General features: G+C 41.8%; 1 protein-coding gene across 1 annotated transcript in view; it reads right to left on the reverse strand.

Annotated features, from left to right (window-relative positions):
* Positions 1 to 867: 867 nt before the first annotated feature.
* The window catches only part of LOC114480408 (zinc finger protein 85-like), a 45,203-nt gene continuing 25,235 nt past the window's right edge, over positions 868 to 20,835 (reverse strand). The window contains exon 3 of the mRNA XM_028474539.1: positions 868 to 1,576. Coding sequence (XP_028330340.1) covers positions 988 to 1,576 — 589 coding nt within the window. The 3' untranslated portion in view covers positions 868 to 987. The remainder of the gene's footprint in view (positions 1,577 to 20,835) is intronic.

Below are 20,835 nucleotides of genomic sequence, written 5' to 3' on the forward strand. Positions count from 1 at the left end.
AAAACATGAATTATTGTGTAAATTATAAAGTAATTCAGCTGTAGATTTCTCAGCCCCTCAAAAAACAAATCATTTTAAGTAAACTCCACAATATTAGCAGACCTCACAGTTTTTCCATGCCGTCATCCCATGATGGGAGTCATTTTAAACTCAAATTGTTGCCGGAACTTTTCATTTTTTTTCAATCCTACAATTTTACTTAAATAATTCCACAAAATTTTTCAAAACTAAAACTAAGTTGCTCACTAAGGGCTCTATTCTCCTATGCGCGTAAGTCCAAAAAGCCGCCAGCAACGCTGTTTTTGGCTGTCCGCTATTCTCCCCCTGTACTTAAGTCAGTCGCAGCTGTGACTCGGACAGAATGCGGCCGATCCTCAGTCACACTGCAATAATCTGATCAAATCAACCTGTTATATTGTTTATCAATGAAGGCATTTCAAATTAAGTGAACTTTATCATTTTCATGGATTTCAATTACATTTACAAGCGTTGGGAAAACTCCATGTTCCGTGATTTCTAGACAGCTTACATAGTTTACATTTCATTTATAGGTGGAAGTACAAACTAGGGCTGGTTTTCCTATAATCTGCAGCCCTTTGGACCCCAAACTGGTCTGTATTTGAACCCTCAACTAAAATCCTGTATCCTGTATAGAACCTGAACAAAGGGAAACTTCTTCCTGCTTCCTTTCCAACTGATCATTGTATTGATCTTTTTTTTTTCAGACCAGACCTTCAAATATCAACAACTTCCTGAACTGTTGGTGTCCATTTTCCAGCTGACAGCAGGTTTATGTTGGAATCCTGTGCAGCCTGATCTCTGGGTTCTTCAGTCCAACACTGAAAACAGAAGGTGTCGTCACCATATGTGTGTCGCTGGGATCTGAAGATGCTCCTGCTCCATGTCTCCATCCACACAGAGATGTGAGTGGAGAACAGATAAAGTGCTGAAGGTCTTCCCACACTGGTCACATCTGAAAACATTGTTCTATTGAACTCGTTGGTGGCGATTAAGTTGAGATTTCCACTTGTAAGATTTTCCACATCTGTCACATTTATGAGGTCTTTCTGATGAGTGGCTGATTTGGTGATGTTTTAACTGATGATATGTTGTAAAAACTTTGTCACACTGGTCACAGGGATACACTTCATGTCCAGTGTGAGATCTCAGGTGGTGGGTGAGGTTATGTTTCTGTTTATATATTTTCCCACAGTGGTCACAGCGATACAACTCTGTTCTGGAGTGAGTCTTCATGTGCATCGTTAAAGATGATTTTAGTGTAAAAGCCTTTCCACACTGTTCACATCTGTGAGCTTTGGTTCCACGGTGAGTGAGGACATGTAGACTGAGGTATCCAGATCGACTAAAAGTCTTCCCACATTCATCACACGTGTGCGATCTCTCTCCACTGTGAACAAGCTGATGGCGTTTCAGGTTCTGCTTAAGAGCAAAAGCTTTTCCACACTCTTCACATTTAAACTTTTTCACTCCAGTATGAACAACTTTGTGTTTTCTTAAGTTAGAACAGTGGTTAAAGGCCTTCCCACACTGGTCACATGTATGTGCTTTAACTCCAGCTTGGCTCTGCTGTTGAACTCTTTGCTTTGTGGCTGAAGTTTTTCTCTTAGATTTGTTTCTTTGTTGTGGCGGAGCTTCTTCATCCTGAGAGCGTTGAGGTGTCACTTTGTTCTGGCTTCCAGAGTCCTGTAGAACAGTTAGAGATTAAATACAGAGAAGAAACCAAATAAACATTAGTTCCTTTTTCGGTTTACATTTTTTAAAAATTATTTTTACATTAACAAGGCACAATTATATATACATATCAATGAATGTATAAAACTACAAAAACACAACCCCATACCCCCTACCCCCACCCAACAGAACAAACAGAACAAACATTGACTCATTTCGTATGGCTTTGCTACTTGAAAAAAAAAAAAAAAAAAAAAAGAGCAGAAGTTTTGTTTAACATAGTTGGGGATATATCGTCATCCATTCCTCACGCAATCCAAAACAATTGGATTTGTGGGCAAGACCACAGCACATGTAATAAAGTACCATCACAGTGTTTACATTTTCAACATAGTGTTGAACCTCACAACCCCATTCTAAATAATCTACTTGGTGTCCAATAAAAGCGGTGTAATATTTTGAACTGCATTGGTCTCACTCTTAGATCTCTGGATAAAGTACGACCATTAGCACATATTTTTGCCCAGTCCTGGTCATCAAAAGAAATCCCTAAATCTTTTTCCCACACCCATTTCAGAGAGGCCATGCTTTTATTCTCACCGAGGCTGAACAATAGCTTGTAATATTTTGGAGCTTCCCGCCCCCCCCAATTATCTTAAAAATTGCATTTACTGGATCTGCAGTCTGTGGGGACTGATGCTGTGAATTAAACACTCCTTTCAAAGCATGACAAATCTGAAAGTATTGTTGTTGCGATAGATCCTCGAATGATTTAATTATATTCCCACTGTACAGGTCCCTCATAGTGCCAATCCCTTTATCCAACCATTCTGTCCACAACAAGGAAACTTTATTAATACAAACTTTCGGATTCAGCCAAATACTCGATGTACAGTTTAGATAAGGGTCAACATCTACAATTTTCAAATTTTTTTTCCACATCCCTTGAAGATGCGATATAATTGGGTGGAATTTGTCACCCTTCCTAAATTTACTTGACAGACAGTTTATTAATGGTGAAGGCGCTGCTGCAGATTGCTCTATGGAGTGCCATGATGGGGCCCTTTCTGGAGGCAATGCCCAATGTGCAAGGTGTCTCAAGCTGTATGCATAGGGTGTACTCACACTGGCAACTGGGGCCGTTCCAAGCTCACAGCAGGAATCCCCCCTCCCTGCCCCTTTTATGGCACGGTAGAACGGACGTGATCATCAGCTCAACTCGGTTCCTACAGAGAAACACATCATCACGTTAATTTATGACACACGTATGGCGCTACGTCACCATTAAGCGACTCTGGGTTTGTTGTTGACAGTACATTCTGTTAATTTCATATTTTCTTTTGCGTAGGGTAACTATAAACCAAGATTTACCCAGACACGTGCTCTTTTCACTGACTGGGTTTCCCAGGGCCCCTGAACGCATCACATTAATTTAAATGACCGTAACTCTGCTCATATTTGCTCTATCGGAGAAATTCCACCAGTTTATGAAAGATAAGTTGTTCTTTACAGCCAGTGTCGGTAAATTACAGTAATTTTACTCACACGTAACGGAAACATTAAAGATACCGCTTTGTTTTGACGAAATCGACACAAGGAACAGAGAGAACCAAGTGAGTGAGAAAGAAAGATTAAAACCGACCAAATAACGGTGGATTTATTAAAAATGAAAGACTCTCTCTGACGATAAAAACCACCATGAATGGAGGTTCAAATGGATTTGAAAACAAAGAAGGAAACTGAGCCTATAAAGGTAAGATCAGTTTAATTTCTGGATCAATAAATGTCGTTCTGATTTTGTGGAGCTAGTCTTTGTGTACATTAATATAAGTGTAAATAGATGCTTTTAATGTGTGAGACAGTTTAGGACAGAGTATTTGTGTGTTTGTTTAAACTTTGTGTGTGTGTCTGTGTGTCCATCTGAGCATATTTATCTCCATCACTTTCAGTTTTCCTTTTGATGAACATGACATTATCTAACTCTTCTTTTATTTCTTCTTCTTTAAGTCCATGCAGAGTGGACACGCCCCTCCCTGGACATTAAAACCATGAGCTGATCCTAGTTTCCATCATCTGGTCTAGACCCATCACTTCTACAGACAACAGACAGATAAAGCTCAGAGTCAACATGGGATGCACTTATTTATTGAAATGTATATTAAATGATTATTTAATTTTCTGTAATTTTATTTTTTAGGGGATGTTTTTAATTGTTTCAATAATTTAGAGAGTTAAGGAACTGATTGTTATAATGCATAATAAAGGTGATTTACTTGAGTCAGCACTAATTTCAGATTGTTTTTAAGTCTTTGTATAAAAATACTTTAACAGGACAACGATGATGTGCAGAGCTGCAGTAATGTTGGGTTCATACAATAATAATAATAATAATAACAACCACTGATGGTGACATTGAGATCTCAATGTCACCATCAGTGAACTTTTTTTTTTTGTAAATTATTCACTGGAAGCTTAGATATTGTGTGACAAAGATATCAAAATTTGTTATTTTGAGGAATCAAATTTATGATTAAAAGTTATGATTGTAGAATATTCTAAAGTTTAGAATGATCTGGCTCGTCTTCCTTTCTTTCTGTTCACAGCATAACCTTATATTTAGTTCTACAAAATGTGTTTACAGCTAATTTTACTGATTATTGTTACATATCATCCTGCATGTGCATTATTTACAGTATAAATGTGTAGATTAAACCAACTGTTGGAGAAACCATTTTATTAAATACAAAGCAAACAACATGTAAACAGAAAAACAAAGGTAGAAATAGTTTATTTAAATTATGAAATTAGTGAGTTGTTAAAGTGCTGAGGTGCAGCGGAGGGTCTTCTTCTGCAGAGACGTGATGATGAGGGGTCTGAGTAAAACCCAAAATTCCATGGTAATTTTGAGGGTATAAACATGCATATAAACACATTACTGGTGTATTAACCCATATAAACCAAAAAATATAGAAATGGGACATTATACGGCTGAAAATGTGTAACATATTACTGGTATTTTGAGAACAGGACACGTGTAGATTTCTGAGCAAATCATTATAGTTGTGCAGGACTAACAGGAACTCCACATACTGAAAATTGGTATTGCCACGTGCACTACCCCGACACGACCTAAGAAGAGAACTAAAATAAGAACAATTTGCAGTTTCAGGTTCTGCTGTCATAATATTCCCATCCTTGTACTTCCAATGTTTAAATGTTTTATTTTTAAGGTTCATGTTACATTTTGCAAAAGGTTGCACTTTATTTCTGGCTTATTGATTTTTGTATGGAAAATTATTACCCTTTCTTTCAGACATTTCATTTATTTGGGCTTGTATTTGCGATGTTCTGTTTTTGGTTACATTTAGATGAATAAATTAATACACTACACTTTGCTCCCAAAGACACTGTGTTTGTTTTCATTCTACAGAGTTTGTGAGTATGTGTCCCAGAACACTGAAACACCATATGTATATATTTATATTATTTATACATTAGCAGCAGTACAATGTCCAATTTCCATTTTTTTCTGGGTTATGTAATAGACAACCACATGTGTCCTGTCCACAAAATACCAGTAATATGTTACACATTTGCTGCAGTAAAATGTCCAATTTCCATATTTTCTGGTTTATATGGGTTAATATACCAGTAATATGTGTTTATATGTATATTTATACCCGGAAAATATATATCGGAAATACCCGGACCTGATGATGAGCTGCTACACTCCGTTACTGTCCCGCTGTCGGCTGAACAAAGAGAAGTCCTGACGGTCATGTTGTCCTCTTCCTCCATGAGTTCTCTGTGGTGTTGTTCATATATACTGTATCAGGTAACGCCAACTCTGAACTTTTCATCGGCTAACGAGCACTTCTGACACCGCTATCATTGCGGAATGCGGATGTTTATGTGCGTGCGCATGCGCGGCCAACCGAGCCAGTCTGGCACGCTGTTTGGACCACCTCTTCCAGCAGGACCATCGGGCCGTTAACCCCCCTGCGGTGCAGTTCACACCTACGCAGGCCAGACAATGGCCCCCCATGGTTTCACACATGCACAGAGCTGGTTAGGAACGGCCTTGGTGTGAGTACACCCTTAAAAGAGTAGTCTTGGAAGTCCCAGGCCCCCTCTTTCTACAGGCTGTTGAAGTTTCCCAAGATGCATTCGTAGGTGCTTACCATTCCAGAGAAAATCTTTGCAAATTATATCAAATTTTTTGAAATAACTTAGAGGAATCTGTAGGGGGAGAGAATGTAGCAGATAGTTGAATTTTGGAATTGACTTCATTTTAAGTGCATTAACCTCACCCCAGAGAGACAAGGATAATGATGACCAACGTTTCACATCCACAGAGATTTTTTGCATCAGTGGGTCAAAGTTCACTTTAATAAGATCATCCAGATGAGGAGGAAACAGAATGCCTAGACATTGTAAACCCCGCCTCGGCCAGGAAAAATTGCCTTCCTGAAACAATGCTCAATGGCAGGGCCTCTGATTTTGCCCAGATAACTTTATACCCTAAAAATTTGGAAAATGAGTTAATTATATTAAGCGCTGAAGGAATAGACACCTGAGGATCAGATACAAACAGCAAAATGTCGTCCGCATATAACACCAATTTATGAATAGATCCCTCAATGTCAATTCCGCAAAAGTTCTCTTCCTGTCGGATTGCTGCTGCTAATGGTTCTAATGCTAAGCAGAACAAACACGGGCTGAGTGGTGATCCTTGGCGGGTTCCCCTGCTTAATCTAAAGTAAGGAGAAATGTATCCATTTGTTTGAACTGCGGCCTCTGGTTGATAGTATAAAAACTGCATCCACCTGATAAATATCCTACCAAAATCCAAGAAATTCCAATAATTTGAACATATACCCCCACTCGACCCGATCAAAAGCTTTTTCAGCATCAAGCAAAATAGCAGCCATTGAATAGTCCAAGTCTGAAACCCGCCCACATAATATAAATAAACCTTCTTATATTGTCTAATGAGTTTCGTTTATTAATGAACCCCACCTGGTCTCTATGTATTAGAGAGGTGATAACTTTGTCCAATCGATTGGCTAAAATTTTCCACAATATCTTGGTGTCCAGAGATATCAGAGAAATAGGCTGATAATTTTTGCACTCATTTGGATCCTTGTACTTTTTCACAATTAGTGTAATCAGAGCTTGAGACAGCATTTGATCTAGTTCCCCTCTCTCATGTACATATCATATAACAGAGGAGTCAACTCGGTCACATAACATTTAAAAAAAGAAGGGTGTCCAAAGGCAGCTCTCTATGCTGCCTTTGGACGTAACCGCGCTATGCTAAATGCTATACGTAAGTTCACAGTGCATTAGTGAATTGATATCATGTGACCGCTGCAGCTACGTTCTCGAGCTAGTGGGTGGGATAACACTACAGGCAGGATGACAGCACTAGAGACGATAAAGAAACTTTTTTTTGAGGAAAAACGACAGCTTTTAAAAGATGGGAGACCAATGCCTGAACTACCAGACCTTCGGCAAAGGTAAGGTCAAAAAAATGTTTGTATTTTCTACAGTGAATGGTACAAAAGGAAGGATTGGCTTTGTGGATGCGCCTCACTGAGGCTGTTCTGAGTTGTTGACATTTTCTCTGTGTTTCCAACACAAACAATGGATGTGCTGTTGTGTTATGAGATATAATTTGTTGGGAAAGTATGGAGGCTATATTAAATAATTGTTTATGTTTCTTTAATGGTGTTTTACAACATTGATTTTGTTAGATGGCTAAATTTTTAAAAAAAATTGTTTTACAAGAAAAACAATAATGGGTCAAAGTCAGTTGTGAAAAATTCCACAAAGACCCTTTTATTAATCACTAGCAGCTCAATATCAACATTTTGTGCCACTTTTGACTTTTTGCTTCATTAAGGCTGAAATGTGTGATTCAATTCTATAGTGTTGCTTCTTTCAGGGCAGCCCTGAGTTGCTGAAAGTTGTTCTTAAAGTAAATCACATTTGGGACACTGTCCCTTAAAGAAAGTGTAAACAGCCCTGTGAGCCTAATCGCTCTGCTGCTGCGGAGCAACAGAGAGTTAGTTAAAGAAGAGAAATACATGCAGTGTTCCTTCAAACGTCTCTCATCATAGGGCTTTTCCACCAAGAGCACAGGCTTTTTGTTCGGAGCTATAGTTGGAGCGCGAGCTACTTCAGAGCTAGTCCTGTTTAGCTGAAGAACCGGTTTGGTTTTCCACTGCAGCAGCGGCAAGTTGGAGCCACGTCCTTGCTTCACCACAATACGTCAGTACGTCACTGATTACGTAGCAGTTTACACGAGCGCTTGTCCCATAATGAAGCCCATATTTTGACTGTTGACATCGTATGAATACTATCCTATCCTATGTACATATTCAGCTGAACAACTCTACCGTCTTCATTGGAGTCACAGGAATCTGCGACATTTGTGTTAGTCTTTGCTAAGCTACTTAGCTTCAACTACACCTGCATAAGTACAGCAGATAAAGACAATAAGTTGATTTTGATATGTTTGTTTATCATTATAGATGCTCTTAATGCTGACTGTGCACGTCCGTGATCACACTGCTGCGACTCAATACGACCAGAATCAGCGCAAGTTTGTGTCAAACTAACATGTCCTGATGTCATTCATCATCTATATTTGGACCGAGGACTTATTGTGTGACTGAAGGGATGCTGTATTTAAATGTGTGTGTCCTCATCATGTTGTTTAACTTGTGTTATTTATGATCAACGACACCTTATTTATCCACATTTGTTTTATACCTATTGCTGCTGTTTTATTTGTTTCAATAAATTTTGTTTTGAGGAAATCTCCACTGCATTCTATTTATTTATTCAGTTCAGTTCATTTCCGACATGGTTGCATTCACAGAAATTCATTTGACATTCAGAGCAAAATCACATCATTGTTTTTTTTTTTTTTTTTTGTCCTTTTTCATGCCGGAAAGGGCGACGGAAAAAAAGCATTATGCTTATCTTATATTTAATTGTCCTACTCATTAGGTGAGTATTGTATGAACTTTTCAATTCTATAAATGTATCAAAATAAAAAAAAAATACAAACCTAATAGTGTGTGCTACAGCAGGTTATGTCTCTATCTTACAAAAAGTGGATATAAAAAGCAATTAAATTATCTGAATGAAAATAAAATACGTGTGTGCTTACAAGTAGGCAACAAACAATGAACAAAGTCCTTGTAGAATACAAAATAAGTAACTTTATTTACACAAAGTAAAAATGGATATACCTGTATAAACCAACTCAATATAAATCAACATTGACTTAAAAAATGATTGTGGGTTTTCTATTAGAAAGGACCAAAGTCTGCCTCTATCTGCTCCAGAATCAACACCAGCCCAACCAGTGCTGAGGAGTTCATCATGAGCTGGAGGTTATGGACCATGGACGTGGTCCTGGTTCTGGTCCATGAACTGTGTCCCTGACTGCTACATGGAAGAAAATCTGCATTTAACATCTTCCTCCTTTTTTCCTGCATAGAAGCATTTAAAATATTTGAATTTATTAATTATTTCAGCAGTCTCAATGTAGTGGGTTCGATACAAGAAAATGATATGGCTTAGTCAGCTTCGTGTTCTGGTGAATTTATTGTGCAGTTCCGCCCAAAAGTGCAAACAAAAAAAAAAAATGACTTTGCCAAAACCAGATCCACGTGCACTTTTTCCTATAATAATTACAATATTTACAATATTTACAACCTGCTTCGTCCTTGCCAAGAATTGGTACCTTCCATGTACTCAGCTCCCCCTTCAAGCACACACTGCCCATCTGTCATGTTGAAGGCCCTTTATATAGCCTGAGGCCCCGCCCCAACACAATGAAAATAAAGAAAACCAACAGTTTCTCTACACACAGAAACGAAATCACAAGATAAGTATTTTTAACAAACTACAAAAAGAACTAACCACAATAATATATTTACTAATGACTCTCACATTTCCCAAAAGAGAAAATAAAATACTTCAGTATTGAAACCGTAAAGTCACCTGACATCCCGTGACGTCACTCATGCGCGCCCTGCATATGACGCAATATAATGCGGAAGACGTATTCACTCAGGTTGGCTGGGTAAGTGTATGACTGAGTGGCGTATACCGGTGAAATGTTTGCAACTTGGAGAAAACTATGGATGGGAAAGGAGTTGAGCAGCGACCAAGTGTGCACCCATGGCGGCTGCAGTGGCTGATGACACGAACCCTGAGGACCGTGGTAAACGGATGAAGCGGTAAGGAAAAGCTGGTCTGAGTGAGTGTGAATGTATATGTGTGCGTTATCGTCGTGGCGGCTCCCCCTTCACTAGCTGATGGGGCTACTCCGTCACACCTTCCTCCCTCTCACCAAGGTTGCCAAGGTTGGGCAACCTGGAAAGGTAGTCCGCCACAACGTTGTTTATGCCCTTGCGATGACGGACCTCGAACTTGAAAGGCTGTAAGGACAGATACCACCTTGTCAGCCTACTGTTGTGGTCCTTCATGCTGTTAATCCAGGTGAGTGTGCGGTGATCCGTTTCAAGGACAAACTCTCGCCCAAGGAGATAGTAGCGGAGACTCTCTAGTGCCCATTTGATGGCCAGACCCTCTTGTTCTACCACCGAGTATCTGCCCTCTCGAGGTAAAAGCTTCCTGCTCAGGTAGAGAATGGGCCGCTCCTCTCCTGGATCACCTTGAGCCAGGACCGCACCAAGGCCAACTCCAGAAGCGTCAACCTGCACTACAAAACCCTTGGTGAAATCTGGACTTTGGAGGACTGGAGACGAACACAAGCACTCCTTCAAAGTCCGGAAAGCTGTCTCGCATTGTTCTATCCAGACCACCGGATTCCTTTGGTCTTTCGCAGTTAGTGCGGTGAGTGGAGAAGCAATGGTGGCGAACTGTGGCACGAAGCGTCTGTACCACCCAGCAAGACCCAAGAAAGCCCTCACCTCCTTCTTTGTTCTCGGTCTGGGACAGTTCCGCAGTGCCTCCACCTTGTCGACTTGGGGTCGCACCTGACCTTGACCCAGTTGATAACCCAGGTAGCGCACCTCTTCTCAGGCCCACTCACATTTCTTGAGATTGAGTTTAAGCCCTGCGGCCTGGATCTTCCCCAAGACTTTCGTCAGATGGACCAAATGCTCCTCCCATGTCCGACTGTAGATTACAACGTCATCCAAGTACGCCGCACTACACTCTTCGCACCCTTGCAGCACCTTGTCCATGAGCCGTTGGAAAGTGGCGGGTGCTCCGTGTAGACCAAACGGCATGACGGTAAACTGGAAGAGCCCTGCTGGAGTACGAAAGGCAGTATAAGGTCGGCTGGCGAAATCCAAAGGCACCTGCCAATACCCTTTGCACAGGTCGAGAGTAGTGATGAAGGTTGCTGACCCAATCCGTTCCAACAGCTCGTCAATCCTGGGCATGGGTAGGCATCGAACTCTGACACAGCGTTAAGCTTGCGAAAGTCAATGCAGATTCGTAGTGTACCATCCTTCTTATACACTATCACGACTGGACTGCACCATTCAGAGTTAGATGGCTCGATGACTCCAAGCTGCAGCATCGTCTCTATCTCAACCTTCAGCTGCTCCACCAACTTCTGAGGGATGCGATAGGGCCGCTGACGACATGGCTGAGAGTCCTTCAGTTGGATAGTGTGCTCAATCAACAAAGTTTTTCCTGGCTTGGCAGAGAACAGAGAGGGTAAATCATAAAACAGCTGCCGGAGCTGGGTACCCAGTTCAGCAGTGAGGTGGGAGAGATCAGGTCGGTTCCCAACTTCAGCGACAAGGCCAACATCTAGATCCTCTTCTTCTTCCACTGCTTGGACCAGGAGGGCAGCATTAGGAACTGGAACAGCAGGATCTTTCCACTCTTTCAGCAGGTTGATATGATATGTTTGTTTGGCCTTCTTCTTTTCAGGGTGATGGATCTCGTAGGTGACAGGCCCCATACGCCGTGTTATGACATATGGGCCCTGCCACTTGGCCAAAAGCTTACAGTTCGAGGAGGGAAGTAACAGCAGTACCCTCTGTCCCGGCTCAAAGCTCCGGTTCCGAGCTTGTCTGTCGTACAGCCTCTTTTGTTTCTCCTGGGCCTCCCGCAGGTTCTCAGTAGCCTCCTCCTGATACTGAGCCAGCCGGTCCCTCATCTGGAGTACAAACTGCACGACCCCTTGTTCGCTGGCTTTGGACTTTGAGGATGTCCACATGGAGTTGAGCAAGTCCAATGGGCCCTGGACATCCCACCCATACAACAGTTCAAAGGGTGAGAAGCCCGTCGAGGCCTGGGGCACCTCACGGTAAGCAAACAACAGGAACGGGAGCCAGCGATCCCAATCCTTCCCGGAGTCATCAACAAACTTCTGGAGCATTTTCTTTAGAGTCTGATTAAACCGCTCCACTAACCCATCCGTCTGTGGATGGTAGGGTGTAGTTTTGAGAGCGGTAATGCCCAGTTGCTGGTGGAACAGTTGGAGTAGTCGGGAAGTGAAGTTTGTTCCTTGGTCCGTCAATATCTCTTCCGGTATTCCGACACGAGAGAAGAGCTGAATTAGAGCCCTGAGCACACTTGAAGCGGTGATAGTCCGTAGAGGGAATGCCTCGGGAAACCGGGTGGCGTAGTCACACACAACCAGGATGTATTGATGACCTCGGCCGCTCCGGGGCAATGGACCAACGATATCCATGGCAATCCGTCGAAATGGTTCTGCGATGATGGGAAGTGGTTGGAGTAGCGCCCTGTCAGATTTTCGAGGAGAACCAGTTAGCTGGCAGGTAGGACATGTGCGACAGTAAGTTTGTATGTCAGTGTACATGCCCGGCCAAAAAAATCGAGTGCTTATTCGTAGGTATGTTTTGTGCCGACCGAGATGTCCGGCCCAGGGCAGGGTGTGCGCGAGTCGCATCACTAACTGTCGGCAACTAGCGGGAATAACTAAACGTTTGCAACCATCATTACAAGCATACAGAACATCATTTTCGATCACAAACTGTTCTTTCCCCGAAAAGGAAGGGTGTGTGCTGGTCACCACCTTCTCAAATAAACATTTTAGTGAAACATCCTGTCTCTGCAAATTGGCAATATTATCAGGTACTTCCCACAGCCCATCAACAGTTAAGTCCTTGGTATCATGCACAGTACACCCCAACCCTTTCTCAAAACGCCTCTGCCGCCGGGATTTGCGTAGTCCCTTGGTCCCTCCCTCGCACAGACTACCATCCAAGTCAGGCAGAGGTTGGAGACCAGCAACTTTGGCTTGAGTCCGTGTAACGACAGGACACACCACATTCCCCATGACCACCCCCCTAGAGTCACTTCCGGGCCCCGGCAAGAGGTCCATTAGCAGAGGGAAATCCGTTCCCAGGATTAAGTCCTTTGGCAGATTGTCGACTACTGCCACAGTCATGAGATACTGTTGCCCCTCGATCTCAACAGAGACCTCTGTTTTGGGGTAAACATGACAATCCCCGTGAACACAAACAATGTCTGTCTTGGAATGATAGTCTATATTGCTGACAGGAACAAAACTCCTTTTGATCAGGGAGGTGAAGCTCCCACTGTCAAGCAGTGCTATAGCCTGCTGACCATTCACCAAAACTAGTCTCTCAGTTCTTAGTGTAAGTTGACTTCCCCCTTGCTCATTCTCAACACGAGGAGCATAACACGCTCCCGTAAGTTTAGTTTTACGCATTGGACACACTGACGCCTTATGTCCCAGCTGCTGGCAGTAAAAACAAATTAAGGTCTTACCCGGTCCTGGCTGATACGGGGTAGAGTTGGCAGTACCTTTAGCATCCTGGCTGAATTCACCTTGGCGATGTCGTGGTGGTCCAGGCGGTGGAGCTGGACGATGGCCGGAACTGGAGAAACGGTTGGGACCTCGATGGGCATTCTGGTATTGCAGGGCCAATCTTGCAGTGGTGATACCATCCTCAGGTTCATGCTCCTTTACCCAGGTCCTGACTTCCGTCGGTAGAACCCCAAGCAGCTGCTCCATGATGATCAGCTCCCCAATCGCGTCTTTGGACAGTTGATCTGGACGAATCCAACGCCGGTAGAGTCCTTTAAGCCGATGATACGTCTCCGTAGGTGTCTCCCCATATGGCACCGTGGCTACCCGGAACCGCTGGCGGTACGTCTCTGGAGAAATGTCAAACTTGGTGAGCAGTGCGTTCTTTAGGCAGGTATAGCTATGTGCTTCCTCATCATCCATGGCAGAATATGCCTCGAGCGCTTTCCCAGCAAGAAGTGGGACCAGCCGGCATGCCCATTCTGACTCTGGCCATCTCCAAGTTTTTGCGATCCGCTCGAACCGTAACAGATAATTTTCAATGTCTTCGTCGCGATGATAGGGTGGAATCTTAGGATCATTAAACTGCCTCCAGTCTGGTCTTTGTCCACCTTCCCCCTCACGGTTGTCGTTAAACGAAGTAGCTTCTGGCTCTTTCCCCAGGTAGTAACCAGGCTGCACTACCACTCTCGTGCCACCAGGGGTTGGTAGCCCCCTCATAGGAGGACTACTGGATATCTCCGTCACAGCAGATGCCTGGGACAGCCGTCGTGGCGGCGGAGACCTCTGCGGTGGTAGCTGTAGCGGTGACGTGCGCTGGTCTGGAATGGCCGCCCTCAGCCCACGAAGCTCCCCCAGCAGGCCCTCCTCTCTCCTCTCTTGTCCGTCCAGGAATGACTTCATTATCGATACCAGCTCAGCGATGGGTTGTTTGGTAGAAGCTTCATCTTCCCTTTCCAGTGACCCAATTTCTTCCTCCTCCTCCTGTTTCCGTTGTTGACCTTTACGCCTCCTTCGACTAGCCATATCCCACTTCTGACACCAATTGTAGTGGGTTCGATACAAGAAAATGATATGGCTTAGTCAGCTTCGTGTTCTGGTGAATTTATTGTGCAGTTCCGCCCAAAAGTGCAAACAAAAAAAAAAAAATGACTTTGCCAAAAACCAGATCCACGTGCACTTTTTCCTATAATAATTACAATATTTACAATATTTACAACCTGCTTCGTCCTTGCCAAGAATTGGTACCTTCCATGTACTCAGCTCCCCCTTCAAGCACACACTGCCCATCTGTCATGTTGAAGGCCCTTTATATAGCCTGAGGCCCCGCCCCAACACAATGAAAATAAAGAAAACCAACAGTTTCTCTACACACAGAAACGAAATCACAAGATAAGTATTTTTAACAAACTACAAAAAGAACTAACCACAATAATATATTTACTAATGACTCTCACATTTCCCAAAAGAGAAAATAAAATACTTCAGTATTGAAACCGTAAAGTCAATTGACATCCCGTGACGTCACTCATGCGCGCCCTGCATATGACGCAATATAATGCGGAAGACGTATTCACTCAGGTTGGCTGGGTAAGTGTATGACTGAGTGGCGTATACCGGTGAAATGTTTGCAACTTGGAGAAAACTATGGATGGGAAAGGAGTTGAGCAGCGACCAAGTGTGCACCCATGGCGGCTGCAGTGGCTGATGACACGAACCCTGAGGACCGTGGTAAATGGATGAAGCGGTAAGGAAAAGCTGGTCTGAGTGAGTGTGAATGTATATGTGTGCGTTATCGTCGTGGCGGCTCCCCCTTCACTAGCTGACGGGGCTACTCCGTCACACTCAACAATAAGAAAATACAAAAACAAACAATTGTGAAATCCTTAAGCCACTTACTATTTTAACAATATATAATCTACACAAGTGATATATACAATTTATACAGTCACATCAAACATATATACACATGAATGTATATATGACATGTTCTTGGTAAAATTGTTACTCTTCTTTCTTATATTTACTAACAATATATAATTTAAAAAGCTTTTTAAACTGGTTTATGTTGTTTTATTTCATCACTTACGCTGTTCCATAATTTAACCCCTGATATTGTTATACTCATTTTGACTGTTGTTCTAGCATTTTTCATCTTGAAATGTAGTACTCCCCTTCTCACTCTAAAAAAAAAAAACTTTTCTGCAACCCTTTTGGAAGTGAACCTTTATTTGTTTTATACATCATTTGGACAGTTTTGAGTTTGAGGGTGAAATAAAACTCACCAGGATTGGTAACAGTTCTACAGGACGAGTTCCTCCATGGCTGTAGTTGTGTTTGGTCCGTGGAGCTCTGTCCACTTCCCCTGAACCTCTTCAGACATGCACAGTACCAGGAAACAATGTTCTACTCCTCTGACCACTGCTCTGTCTTCTTTGACTCACTTTTAAATGTTTTTTGTCGGATTTTCGCTAACGTGACCACCGCTCGCCAGCTTAAAAAAATGGCTGCTTTTTGTTTTTGGAGGACCGTCGATAACCCCGCTTACCACCCGCCCACTTCAGAGCTGAGCTGTAGCCCAGAAGCTTTATGGGGCTCTGGAAGCTCTGGTTTTTGGCTCCGAGAACTGGAGCTATGTTGGTGGAAACAGAATGGCTCGGAGCCAAAACACCCGCTAGCTCCAAGTTAGCTCCAGCTCCTGCCTGGTGGAAAAGCCCTATCAGTGCTTCAACACTCAGAACTGATGGAGTTTTACAGACAGACATCTTTGGATGTGCTATGATGCAGACATGGCACCGAGGGTTAAAATGTGAACTACAAGCGGTTCTACGATCTCCGTGATTTTGGAGATTGTTGTCATGTTTTTATCCTTAATCTAATATTGTCAGATTACACACCCTTACATAGGACTAAATCGTAATCAGGGCTCTACACTAACTTTTCCAGTGGTGGCACTGGTGTGACTAACTTTCTCAGTTCAGCATAGCCACGCATGCTGATGAATAGTTGACTTAACTGGCGTATCGTAGTTTTGTATAAAGTAAAGATTGACAATGACTCGAGATACATTTGCTAAATGTTTTCAGATTAAGTTTTTCTGAAACAAGCAGTGACTGAAATAACAGGTCATTTCTTTTATAGAATTTTAAAAGACAAAAAAAAATGTAAATAACAAAAGATAACAACAGGTTACATGTATTCTGTTTTTTTTTTTTTTTTTTTTTTTTTGCAGAAATGCTGTACTTGAATTAACTTAACAGTAGCATAACCAACTTAGCATCTGCATTGCTTCACTCCATGGAATTCAATTTGGAGGGGCCAGCTCTTATAGTGGGGTCTCCTTACCCTCTTCCCCTGTTCAGGGGCCTGCAACCTTTACTCTTAAGTAAATGCAGACTGGAGAAGAATTACAAACGTTTTTAAGGGGGAGTAAATGTCCGCCAAGAAGAAAGGGTACTCGACTGTAAAAAGTTTGGGAACCACTGATCTAATTTAAACTGAGAAGAATCCAAGGAAATGATCAGCTCCATCAATCCTGTTACAAAAGACAATATCATGACCAATAAAGAAATTCTGCAGTTTTACTGTTTAAACTATTTCTAACAACCTTTCATTACTCCCCATATTCCTTTAATATTAGTTTGATTATTATCCAATATCTTCCTGTAACAATCTTCCTTGCTTGTTCTCAAGTTATTCAATTATTGAGTTTACAGAGGAATCTTCAAAGCCTGTTCTTAGATCCATCCAGTGGAACCTCTGCTCCATGTTCTTCTGATGAGAACGATGTGTGTTTGATGGAGGATTATGTGCTATCCAATGAAAAGCTCTCCCTCTCTCTTACATGTTTCTATGTTCAAAGAAATTCAGCACAGACAATAACATGTCTTCATTCAAAGGAACAAAGCTTCACTGGACATTTGATATCATTACATTTACATTGATTCAAACTTTACATCAGAAGGAATCAAAAGAGATTTAAAAAGAAATTTAGGATTTATCATTCATTTATAATAATAGATTTAATTTATAATGCACTATTCATTCCAAGGAATCTCAAAGTGCTACATTTAAAAAACAATAAAACTACACAAGATTTAACACTTAAAAGCTTTCCTAAATAAATGTCTTTAGGTCAGTTTTAAATGAGTCCAGACCGGCGCCGGGCGCTAGAGCACCGCCCCACCACTCACCATGTTTGTTTGAGGCATAAAAAATAATAATGAATTAAAAATATTATGAAACAAATGTATATCTGTATTTAGATAATCAGAATAAATGTTATATAGATAATGATGATGTGTGAAGTTATTTTGTTCATCTGTGTCTGATTGATGATGTATTTCCTCCTTGGGACGCAAGAATCTTTATCGTCCACTCTCATTCAAAGTCGTGCATTCACAGTAACGCCTTTACAATACGTGTCTCTGGGCGCAACTTACCTGCGTCCAGAGACCCTCTGCGGCTGTGCAGAGTTGATTGCAGCCGGAACTTTTACAAATCCTCCTCCCGCCATGGGAGGGGCTCACATCACAGCGGTCCGTCAAAAAGCGGCTTTGACAGGTGAAGCCGTGGAAGGAGAAGCATAATGAAGAAAGAAAAATTAAATAATTCTGCTTTCCTTGCCTACCTGCTGACTCAGCATGGATGAAGTCAGGTAGGAGCCATTTAAAGCACTTTCACAGAACACAAAGAAACATGAACAATCTAGGAACAAACTAAATGTGATGAAAATCTTGAATATGTCCATATTTTGTAAAATAGGCCTTAAATTATATTTTGTCATGTCTTAAATTATGTATATTCATTCACCACTTAATTTTTCACCACCAATTTTATTTAATTACTTGTTAAACTAAAACTGTGTCAATGTGTGTGTTTCTGGTTTAATTTTGTTTTTGTGTGGTTGGCAGGGCCGCCTTAACCTAATGTTAGGCCCCGGGGCTGAGAGGTTTTGTAGGCCCTCCATCCCCTCAATTTATAGTCTCCTTTTAAAAAAGTGTAATATAATCCAGGTAATCTACATCACAAAATGCATTAATTTCTTTTGAGATATACAACAGTGAGTTTTTCCTCTTTGATCCAGAAAACACCATAATATTATTAACATATCACTGAGCCCACTTGAGCATAAACACAATACACTTTATTTAACAACCACACACAGAAACTTATCGTGATGATAAAACCAAAATGTGTGAAAGTATGATTTCAAACAATATTCTGTCTGCTATTGATAATAACTAATAACAGCATAAGAAAAGAACAGCAACAGATCATAGTAGTAGCCTCTTCGCTGGCCTCGGCGGGCCCTGTGTGCATCTGTGCAGGTGCATGTGATTGGTTCAAACACACTCAATTCAGCACCATGGATAGCAACATGGCCTAATGCCAGGAACCAAAAAGATGAACTGAGCAACATTTATATTAGGTTGGTAGTATAATCTAGACAAACATTTAATCAAATGTGCATTTCTCTGAAAACAATGTGCAGCAACAACAATTTAAAACCTGCACAAGCTATAAATACAGCACTTTTGTACCATTTTAAAAGTGCTTTCGCCTGGTTTTCTTTGGAGAAAACGCCTTAATTATGTCCCTAAAGTCCAAATCACGACGGATATCATGCTCAATATGTCATGAGTCTGCTTAGTTAGTTATGGTTTACCTCCTTATTCACTCCCTGTTCCTGTCCATGTTTTCCTGCCTGCCCAGTTTTCTTGCTCTCCACAGCTGCTCCTCATTCCCTCGTCAAGTTGGAGGGGGTTACTTATTCTCCCTCTGTTCTGTCAGTCTCTGGCTAGATAGTCAACCCGTTAAGAGAGACTTCAAACTCCTAGAAAGTATTGAGAGTTCCTGAGTGTGATTATTAAAGTGGGGTATTGAGAGTTCCTGAGTTTGATTATTAAAGTGGGGAATTGAGAGTTCCTGTTTTTGATTATTAAGTGTGGAATCTGAGTTCTTTATTAAATAACAAATCCGAGTGGGGAATATTTCAGTTGTCTTCCTGGTTTTGTGCGGGGCCCGTTTATTCAATCTTATTTAGATATTTCAGTATCTGTCTACTCCTTCCTGCGTTGCATTTGAGTTCTTCTGTATACCTGTGATACAATAGACATCAATGTGAGATGACTGATTCGGTCTTGCTGCATGCTTGATCGCAGTCTATTTTTCCACCAAGCCCAGTTTGGAGAAGGACCGTTCTCTGCTCGTGTTAGTGACTGGCATAGTCAGGAACAACCGTAGAGCTATGTATGTGTTTGGAAACACTGTGTGGAGTTTTCTTCTTATTAAATTCAGTATTTCCACTGCAGATGTGCTGCTCACATTCTGTACAAATTCTCTGAACTGTACCACCTCCTCCACAAAGTCAGAGGTCTTGGGGGGGAAATCAAGTGCAACCCATTTAAAAACCCAAAGTTTTAACACACATCTTTGTATGACTGGTATCTTCTATCCAGTTCTGATACTTAAACGGCCAAATTCTGGTGCTTATCATCAGCAATGTTGAGTAATGACTGCTGGATCCCTGCGTAGTTCTGAAATAGGGCTTTGGTTGCAACAGCGTGTACTGACCATCTTGTGTCAGAAAGTGATGTCAAAGTCTCTGTTCGTTTGTTATCATTGGGCTGCAACCCTGCCCTGATCATCTGCCAGCATGAAGTGGTCTGTGATGAAAAGTTGAACAAAGCTTCTACAAAACTGAAAAACTGTTCAGTCTCCTCACAGCAGTTCACATGGTTGACCCCCATCAGGTTTAGAGGTGTGTGCTGCACAGGGTGCCCATTGTGCCAATGAGCTGATCTGCTTGATGCGGGCCTGCACACCTTTGTAGGCTCCTGACAAGTTATTAGCATTGTCATAACATTGTCCAGTTATTAATGCCAATGCCCATCTCCTTTAAAACACTTGCTGACTTCCGGCAGCTGAGCTGACAGCAGCAAAAGAGCAGAGCGGAGCTCACAGAGGAATTTATTTACTAAACATGAACTTTTTCTTCTGAGAAATGATACGATACCTCAACATCAAACTCTATCATTTACCATCTGACTCTGGCTCTGAGGTAATCATCTACTGCTTTTTTATTTGCTGGCTCAACTGGAAAGCTAAGTAGCAAGCTAGCTAGCTACAAGTAGCAAGCTAGCTAGCTACAAGTAGCAAGCTAACTAGCAGAAGAATGGCTCTTTCCACAACAGAATACAGCTGTCTTCTCCAAAAGATTACTGAACTGGAGACTACAGTGCGAGGAATGCAAGTAAACATTGAGGTTAATGGACACTGTGGATATGATAATGATACGACTGTGCCGCTGTTTCAAAACAGCGGAGTGGATAAAGCTAACT

The sequence above is a fragment of the Gouania willdenowi genome, chromosome 18, assembly GCF_900634775.1.
Source record: "Gouania willdenowi chromosome 18, fGouWil2.1, whole genome shotgun sequence".
Taxonomy (NCBI): Eukaryota; Metazoa; Chordata; class Actinopteri; order Blenniiformes; family Gobiesocidae; genus Gouania; species Gouania willdenowi.